This window comes from Loxodonta africana, chromosome 7 (genome assembly GCF_030014295.1).
Source record: "Loxodonta africana isolate mLoxAfr1 chromosome 7, mLoxAfr1.hap2, whole genome shotgun sequence".
Classification (NCBI taxonomy): Eukaryota; Metazoa; Chordata; class Mammalia; order Proboscidea; family Elephantidae; genus Loxodonta; species Loxodonta africana.
In genome coordinates this window covers 75,272,409-75,282,145 of record NC_087348.1, presented here as the reverse complement: position 1 = coordinate 75,282,145, position 9,737 = coordinate 75,272,409, and the positions used below count along the sequence as shown (strand labels likewise).

Genomic DNA, 9,737 nt, shown 5'->3' with positions numbered 1-9,737 from the left:
ACAGATGTAATTTGAAGCAGAGTGGGCACTAAGGCTGTATGACTGGTGTCCTCATAAAAAGGGGAGAAGACAGACACAGGGAAACACTATGTGATGACCACACGTGGCAGAAAATGGAGCGATGAGCTACCACAACCCAAGGAATGACTGGGGCTTCCAGAAGCTAGAAAGGATAAGGAAGGATCTTCCCCTAAAGCCTTTGGAGAGAGCACACCCCTGCAGATACCCTGAATTTGGACTTCTAGGCAGTACTTAGTAAGGAAGCAACAATTTTTTAGAGTTCCACTTTCTGCAGTCCCTTTAACATAAAAGACCCTGTGAGGTTGATAGTATCATTTGCATTATAATTTCACTACCCACAGGAGTAGATTTTGGATTTAGATTCGGTTTTCTGAAATCTGGACCCTGAAGCTACAGGAGATAACAATTTTCTTTCAGGACAGTTATACAAACTTTTTTGTTGTTGTTCCTTGAGAATTTAAAGCCCTGAACTTATCATTTTCCCCCCAAATTCTCTAGTGCCCATAGAAGCAAACAATCTCATCATATGCCTTATTTTCATTAAGGTGTGCTGTGACGGCCACTACTTGGTCATCCAAAGCCTAATCTTCCATAGGTACTTGATTACAAGTATCTACAAGAGATCATTTAAGTAGCTTTTGGGAGATTGCTTAGGACAAAAGAAATTTATTCTCTCACAGTTCTGGAGGGTAGAAGTCTGGAATCAAGGTGTTCCTTCCGGAGGCTCTAAGGAAGAATCTACCTCATGCCTCTCTCTTGCCTTCTGGTGGTTGCCAGCAGTTGTTGGTGTTCTTTGACTTGTAGATGCATCACCCCAGCCTCTGTCTCCATCATCACATGGTGTTCTCCCTTGTGTCTCTGTATCTCCACATAGCCTTCTTATAAGGACACCAGCCACTGGATTTAGGGCCCACCCTGATCCAGTATGACCTCATCTTAAATTAACTAATTACATCTGCAAAGGCCCTGTTTCCAAACAATTTTACATTCTAAGGTTCCAGGTGGACATGAATTTGGGGGAGACAGTATTCAACCCACTACAGTGCAAGAACCATTTTGCAGCAAGTTGGCTACTACAGCTGCTAGATTGCTCCCACAGTCACTGTGCTGCACATTGCTACCCTTTCAGTTGACCTGGGCAGAAAACAAGGTATCGGGATGGCATTACTTCATTTTCTCTAATTCTTCCTTCTTTTCTTCCTATTCTTTATGGTTTGGTTTTGTTTTTTAATGTGTGAATGAAGGGTCATTTATCGTGGATGTTGCCTCTAATTCTGTAGCCATGCACTCATGACCTAAATGAAATAAGGCCCCACATAGTAGCAACAAGTTGATTCTGGAGTTCCAATCCACTATTCCTGAGATCATGGCTATGTCAAGAAACTCACTACCAAGAAGTGGTTCAGAAATAGGGGTCCTGCTTGGGAGTCAGTCCATGCATGTCAGTCTATAAACTCCACAAGGGCAGTAACAGTGTCTGCTTTGTATACATAGGATTTTACCAAATACCTGGCCCTCTGTAAATATCAGTTAATGATGCATTTGGGCAGATCTGAGGGCCAGTTGGGAAACTTCAGTAGTTACAGAGATGATTGTATTGCACAGCGGTGACAACTCAAAAGCTATAGAGGTCAGGAAAGTTAAGTAAGTGAGAAAAAGCTGGCTGTCCTTTGAGGACAGCACATACTTCTCTGCTCCAGGTGATTCCTCCCATGCCTGAAGGCAGGCCAAGAGTTACCAGATGTTCTTAGTTTTCAAGAGCAGACAGAAAGCTAGATCTTTATGTTAAATCTCCTAATTTTTAAATGTTGCCAATTCATTCAATAAAAAAAAAAAAACTGTGGGACATATAAAACACAGTTGTGGACTGAATTCAACAGGTAACCCAGATTTAGCAGGTAACTCTAGTTTCACAGAGGTTGTAGGTGGTGGCTGGATTAAGGCAGCTCCAACCCTGCCTCCCTCCTCTTGGCACTCCACCGGGACCCAGACCTTGACCTTGACCCCGGGGTGAAATCTGCAGCCTCCCCACAGCAACTGCACTGAAAGGATCTTCTTAGGCTACTGTGACCTCTCTAAGAAGATTATGCCAGTAAATCCTGCAGCCAGCTCCCCAGGGTGGGGGGAAGGGAGGAGGGGTGGGCTAGACAGGAAGGCACCTGCCAGCCCTCATACCCTCCCAGCCCCCACCGCGGTGGGCCCCTTCCCACAGCCTTCCCTGGGCCACCCTCCTCCATGTATAGACAAGAAGACATTCTCTATTGACCCAAGGCAGGCTAGAATTTTTCCAAATGATTTTTATTAGTAACAAGGGGAAATAACCAAAAAGCGATGGCCTAGAAATGGGAGTGTTTAGGAAGCTTGGCCTTCTGAATCCAAGAGGGCCACGATACACTAGATGGTGGGACCTAGGAATTCAGTGGGAGAAGAGGGAGGAAAGGGTGGATTTTCACTCAGCGGAGTCCAGCAGTTTGAGGAGCGGGGTGGGGACGGTAGTTAAAGAAATACTTCCACGCTGGGGAAGAAGTGGCGGGAAGACCTTGGGGGATCGGGAGGGGGTATTCTCGTTCCTGGGGTGGTGGGTGGGCTTGACGGTGAGAAGTTGGAGGGCCAGATGGATGAAGCCTCCCACGCCGGACAGAAGGAAGCATCTCTTCAGAGGGCACCTGAGTTGGGGACAAGTGTCGGGGACTATCACGCGACGAGGAGAAGGGATAGCATCTTAGCAGTCTCTGTCCCAGGAAGGTTTGAAAGCAGCGGGATCCTAGCGATGCCAGAAAACATGGAGCGGTTGCCATGGTAACGAGGAGCGCACATCGGAAATAAATAAACAGTCCAGGCTGCAGCAGCCGCGCCCCCGCGGGACCCGAGCGAGGAGGGGGCCCCTGGGGCCCGGGGCCCAGCAGCCCGCGGATCCCCGCCATTGGCAGAGCAGGGGGGTAGCCCCCCCGGGGAGAAAATGGTACAGTCCTCCGCCCGCGCCCCAGCCTGCCGCCCGCGAGATTGCAAGCGCCGAGTCCGCCGCAGGTCCGGGCGCCCAGTGCTGCCGCTGCGCGTGGAGCCGGAGCGGAGCCCCGAGGCAGCGATGGAGGGAGTCAGCAGCCACCGGACCCTGTCCTACAGCCGCTGGAGCTACGACAGGTAGGCTGAGAGCCTGGAGGATGCGCTCAGCCGGCCCCTGCCGTGGCCCTACGTGGGCGCCCACTGACGCTCGCACGCTAGTCCAAGAAGCTGCGATCCCAAGAGCGGGAGGGAGCGCCCAGACCGCCGAAGGGGAACCAGAATCTCCGGCACCTGGCCCTCAATCATCCCGACGTCTGGGACCTAGAGAGTCGCATAGCGGGGGCGCCGGCGCCAGGGTCCTCACACCTGCGGGGCAGCGCGGTCGGAGGAGAGCGGGGGGGAGGGGGGCGCCACTCCATCCCACCACGACCCCGCTGCCCCGCGGGAGTGCGTGGGCGCCCGGCGCGATAGGGGGCTGCAGGGCGGGGCGGGGCCTGGGCGGCCGGTAGCCGATGGCGTGAGGAGAGACGCCCCTGGAGACTCCAGGCCTCGCCCCGCCCCGCCCGCGCACGCCCGTCGCCGCCGGGGTCTGCGCCCCGCGGGACCCTTGACAGCGCAGGTTGTCCAGAGGCGGAGTGGTCCCTCTCGCCGCCGCCGGGACCTGCGAGTCACTGCCTGGCTGTGAGGGGCGGGAATGGCAGCCCGAGGCCGGCTGTCGGGGCGGGGAGAGGCCGGGCGCCCTCCCCGCGGGGACTGGAAGCCGCCGTCCGCGTGGGCGGCTTGGAGCAGCGCTTCCCACGCACTCGTCCTGGAGACAGAGTCATCCTCCCTGGCGAAATGAGAAAAATAAGGGCAACGGAGTGAGTTGGTCTTAAAGCCGAGTAGATTCATTCAGAGATGATGTCTTTTCTACCTTTTCTGGTAGGTTAAATGCCACCCCCCTTTTTGAAAGGAAACCGTGGTGGTAGTAGATAGTAGTTTGTGTGAGTGTGTGTGTGTGTGCGCGCGGGTGTTCGTGTGCGTGTGAGATGTATGTTTTAAGTTGGCAACCCTCTGTAGATGTCTAGAATTCTGGAGTTGAATTTTTTGATCCTTGGCGCTCAATGGCAAGGAAGAGAAACTGGAAGGGAAATTCTCTGAACCAGGCTGTTCTCACCTCTGTGAAGTCTTGGTTCCTCCTGCATTCCTTCTCTCCACTCTGCTGAAAGTCTTCCTGCATCTTCGACAGCCTTTGTTTTCCTTGATCCAGAGTAACAGATGTCCTTCTGCTCAAGGCTAATTCCCTTAGGACCCTCACACCCTCTTTAGGTCTCGCCTACCATTGGTGTGTTTTCACCATTGATCCCATATTTACTGATTTCTTCTGAGCCTATAAACCTATGCAAGTTTCTCCTGTCTCCTTCCTCAAGATAGGTGCAACCAGTGCACTTGTTTTTTGCTTTCATTGCCTTCTTTGGGGAAAAATATCGTCTGAATTGGTTGATTCTGTTTCCTCATCAGTCCTTCATTGGTTAACCATTGCAATCTTCTGCCCACCTCACAATTCCAGTGAACTTACTACCCTGAAAAATTATTGGAATATTAAGCTTAAAACAACAAAATTTTTAAGTCTGTGTTCAGATCCCAAATCATACATTCACTTATTCAGAAACGTCCATCGAGTGCAAATTTTGTGCTGGGTGCTGGAAATGAGATAATAACATAATTCCTTCCCTCAGATGAGCTCACAGTCTAGATTATAGCATAAACAAGCCATTATTGATGTTGTTAATTGCCATCGAGTATATTCCAACTCACGGCGACCCCATGTGTGCAGAGTAGAACTGCTGCATAGAGTTTTCAAGGCTGTGACTTTCTGAAGATCGCCAGCCCTGTCTTCTGAGGCACCTCCAGGTGGGTTCAGTTCAAACCAAGGTAGCATATGCCAAAGGTCTAATACGTGTACAGAAGACAAGCTTAAAATTGAGATAACTCTATATTGTAACTAAATTTTGTTTTCTGCAGAAACAAACACAGCAAGGCTATGGAAATAGACAACCTAGTTTCAAATCCTGGCTCCACCTAGCTAACCTCGGACAAATTCCATCCCCTCTATGCCTCAGTTTCCTTGTCTGTAAATGGGCAAGTGGCAATGAGTAGTAAATGAGGTAATAAATATAAAGTGCTTAGCTTACTGCCTGGGACATGATAATCATGCAGTGTTGTTGTTAAGTGCTGTCGAGTCGATTCCAACTCATAGCGACCCTACATACAACAGAACGAAACACTGTCTGGTCCTGTGCCATCCTCACAGTCATTACTATGTTTGTGCCCATTGTTGCAGCCACTTTGTCAGTCTGTCTCATTGAGAGTCTTCCTCTTTTTCGATGACCCTCTAATTTACCAAGCATAATGTCCTTCTCCAGGGATTGATCCCTCCTGATAACCTGTGCAAAGTACACGAGACAAATTCTTGCCATCCTCACTTCTAGGGAGCATTCTGGCTGTGCTTTTTCCAAGACAGATTTGTTTGTTCTTCTGGCAGTCCAACACAATGGTGTTCTTTGCCAAGACCATAATTCAAAGGCATCAGTTCTTAGATCTTCTTTATTCATTGCCCAGCTTTCGTATACATGAGATGATTGAAAATACCGTGGCTTGGGTCAGGCGTACCTTAGTCCTAAAAGTGACATCTTAGCTTTTGAACACTTTAAAGAGGTTGTTTGCGGCAGATTTGCCCACTTCAATATGTCGTTTTACTTCTTGACTGCTGCTTCCATGGCTGTTGATTGTGGATCCAAGTAAAATGAAATCCTTGATAACTTCAAGCTTTTCTGTTTATCATGATGTTGCTTATTGGTCCAGTTGTGAGGATTTTTGTTTTCTTTATGTTGTGGTGTAATCCATACTGAAGGCCGTAGTCTTTGATCTTCAACAGCAGGTACTTCAAGGCCTCTTTGCTTTCAACAAACAAGGTTGTGTCATCTGCATATCACAGGTTGTTAATGAGTCTTCCTCCAATTCTGATGCCCCATTCTTCATATAGACCACTTCTCGGATTATTTGCTCAGCATACAGATTGAATAGATATGGTGAAAGGGTACAACCCTAACACGCACCTTTCCTGATTTTAAACTACACAGTATCCTCTTGTTTTGTTCGATCCGCTGCCTCTTGGTTTACGTACAGGATCTGCATGAGCACAACTAAGTATTCTGTATTTCCCTTTCATCTCAATGTTATTTATAATTTGTTATGATCCACGTAGTTGAATGCGTTTGCGTGGTCAATAAAATACGGGTAAACATCTTTATGGTATTCTCTGCTCTCAGCCAAGATCCATCTGGTATCAGCAATGATATCTGTCATTCTATATCCTCTTCTGAATCCTGCTTGAATTTCTGACCGTTCCCTGTTGATGTACTGCTGCAGCCATTTTTGGATTATCTTTAGCAAAATTTTACTTACATGTCATATTAATGATATTGTTCAATAATTTCTGCATTCAGTTGGATCTCCTCTCTTGGGAATGGGCACAAATATGTATCTCTTCCAGTCAGTTGGCTGGGTAGCTGTCTTCCAAATTTCTTAGCATAGACGAATGAGCACTTGCCGTGTTGCATCCGTTTGTTGAGATGTCCCGATTAGTATTCTGTCAATTCCTGGAGCCTTATTTTTCACCAATGCCTTCAGTGCAGCTTGGACTTCTTCCTTTAATACTACCAGTCCTTGATCACATGCTACCTCCTGAAATGGTTGAACGTCCACTAATCATTTTTGGTACAGTGACTCTGTGTATTCCTTCCATCTTCTTTTGATGCTTCATGCATTGTTCAGTATTTTGCCCATGTTATTGTTGTGTGCCATTGACTCGACTCCGACTCATAGTGCCCATAGAATTCTTCAGTATTCCAACTCAAGGCTTGAATTTTCTTTCCATTTCTTTCAGCTTGAGAAATGCCAAGCATGCTCTTCCGTTTTGGTGTTCTAACTCCAGGTCTTTGCACATTTCATTATAATACTGTGAAATCTTCTATTCAGCTCTTTTACTTCATCATTTCTTCTGCTTGCTTTAGCTACTGGACGCTCAAGAACAAGTTTGGGAGTCTCTTCTGACATCCATTTTGGTCTCTTTTTTTGTTTTCTGTCTTTTTAATGACCTTTTGCTTTTTTAATGTTTGGTGTCCTTGATGTCATCTCACAACGTGTCTGGTCTTCGGTCATTAGTGTTTAATGCATCAAATCTACTCTGGAGGTGGTCTTTAAGTTTGGATAGAATATACTCAAGATTGTACTTTGGATCTCATGGACTTGTTTTAATATTCTTCAGCTTCACCTTGAATTTGCATATAAGCAATTAGTGGTCTGTTCCGTGGTCAACCCCTGGCCTGGTTCTGACTGATGATGTTGTGCTTCACCATTGTCTTTCTCCAGTACGACAGACTGACAGGCAAGTGGTAAAATCATGCAATATGTGGCACATATTGTTGCCGTTTTATTAATAAATGCTTTAAATGTCTCTAGGAACTCTAGTCTTCCTCAGAAGCTCAGTTTGAAAATCATACTCTCCTTTCTAAATCAGTTGGTGTCAAGTTGATTTCGACTTATCATGGCCCCATGTGTGTAAGAGTAGAACTGCCTCCATAGGGTTTTTCAGTGGGTGATTTTTTCAGAAGGAGATGACTAAGCCTTTCTTCTGAGGTGCCTCTGAGTGGACACAAACCTCCAACCTTTCAGTTAGTAGCCAAATGCATTAACCATTTGTACTACCCAGGGACCACTCCTTTCTAAACCTGTTGGTATTGAGTCTATTCCGACTTGTAGCTCTCCACATGCTTTCCAAGTCTCCGTCGCCTTCATGGAGTGTCAGTTTGTTTGCCATTGAGGGAAGTGAGGGGGAAACATTGATAAAAAGGGAAGGAGTATGGAGAAATCGTGACACTTGTACATTGCTGATGGGATTGTAAATGGTACAGCTGCTGAGGAAGGCAGTTTGGCCGTTTCTCAAAAAGTTAAACATAGAATTCCTGTATGACCCAATACTTCCACTCCTAGCAGAATTGAAGCAGGGATGCAATCAGATACTTATACAGTAACATTCATTGCAGCATTATTCGCAACAGTCAGAAGGTAGAAACAACACAAGTGTTTGTAAGCAGAGGAATGGATAAACAAAATGTGGTCCATCCATACTATGGAATATTATTCAGGCGAAAAAGAAATGAAGTCCTGAACATCCTGCCACGTGGGTGAACCTTGAAAACATCCTCCGTGAAATAAGTCACAAAAGAACGAATATCATACAGTCCCATTTATATGAAATATTTAGAATAGGCAAATGTATAAAAACCAAAGTTTATTGGTGGTTACCAGGGGCGGGCTGGGGGGAGGAGGAAAGGTGGGCATGATGCTTAGGGAACACTGAGATTCTCATAGAGGTGATGGTATAATCTGAGAACCGATAAGGGTGGTGGTTGAACAACATGATGGACATAATTCATGTCACTGAACCACACATGTGAAGATTGTTGAAGTGCTGAATGTTTTCTTACCTATCTATTTACCACAATAAAAAAAAAATTCTGGGTTGAGATTAGAGCAGACTGGGATTGCAGTCCCTGGCCATGGCAATGCCAGTGTAGGGGTTGCAGGGGGTAGCCACCAGAGGCAGGTGGCTGGCAGGCCTGCTTTATCCCACAGCTCCTTTGGATTACAGCTACTCCTCTTCTGATGGCTTTTTAGTGGGACAGGGCCAAGATGACTGGACTGAGTAGGGACAGTGGGAGTGGTATTACAGAGGGTCAATGGAGAAATACTGTTAGAGGCCAGTGCGTGGCGGGGTGAGGGGGTGTCTCCCATGCAGCTAGTGTGCCTGTAGGATGGGAGTCAGTTGTGGAGGTGAGACAAGGACTTTTCAGCTCCTTTGGGATTTTTTTTTTTTTTTTGGGATTTACCCACACTGAGGATTGAAGTCATCGCGCACTGTGGTTTCCCAGGTAGGGTCAAAGGACAAATTCAAGCAAAAGCAGAAAGGCCCTGTGGCAGGGACAACATATCTGTGACCCAAGGTGGAGGGAAGGGCCAGCTATGCCCACAACCTGGAGAACAATTGCCAGGCAGGTGCTCACAGGTACCTGTTGATATCTAATGCTTTCATTCTGGAAAGTCCTGTGCCTTGATGATAGACAAGTGCTAACTAAGCCTGGATCCCACCTGGAAGATTCTGGTGGGAGAGATGCATACCCATTCTCTTCATCCTGAGCAGCATGGGCTGTCCTGAAGTTGGAGCAGTGAGATCTCCTGACTCAGATGTGCATTCCTGGTTAACTTCCCTGTGCAGGCTTGGGCAAATGTTCTGGTCTTCTGACCTGGGGATGAACAAATAGAACCGCAGGGGTGTGTGTGTGTGTTGGGTTCTGTCAGTGAGTGCCAGTAGGCTTTAGGGAATGACCTCCCATGCCGCTGCCCCAGGAGAGGCAGATTTCTGCAGGGGAACAATGCTAGAAAGCTGTGCCAGGCAGACTGGAGCCTAGTGTCAGAATGAGGGGCACAGAGTTCAGGGAGGGCCCACACTAGGATCATGGAAACCTAGGATTATCTCTTATAAAGTTATATTCCTTGGCAAAGACTTAATCCGAAACTAGCTCTGCCTCTGCTCTCTCAGCCACTGCAGCTCAACGAAACCCTGTGCCAAGAATCCCACAGTGTATCAAGAGATTACCACCCCCTGGCTC

General features: G+C 47.2%; 1 protein-coding gene across 3 annotated transcripts in view; it reads left to right on the top strand.

Moving 5' to 3' along the window:
• The first annotated feature begins 3,007 nt into the window (after nucleotides 1-3,007).
• TUB (TUB bipartite transcription factor) overlaps nucleotides 3,008-9,737 on the top strand; it is a 90,735-nt gene continuing 84,005 nt past the window's right edge. Inside the window, exon 1 of one of the 3 annotated variants that reach the window (XM_064288470.1) lies at nucleotides 3,008-3,162. Coding sequence is in view for 1 of the 3 variants with exons in the window: in XM_064288475.1 (XP_064144545.1) it covers nucleotides 3,107-3,162 (56 nt within the window). In the remaining 2 variants the exon portion in view is untranslated. Of the gene's footprint in view, nucleotides 3,163-3,721; nucleotides 3,946-9,737 lie in introns of those variants that run through there. The other 2 variants (XM_064288475.1, XM_064288469.1) reach the window with 2 other exon arrangements.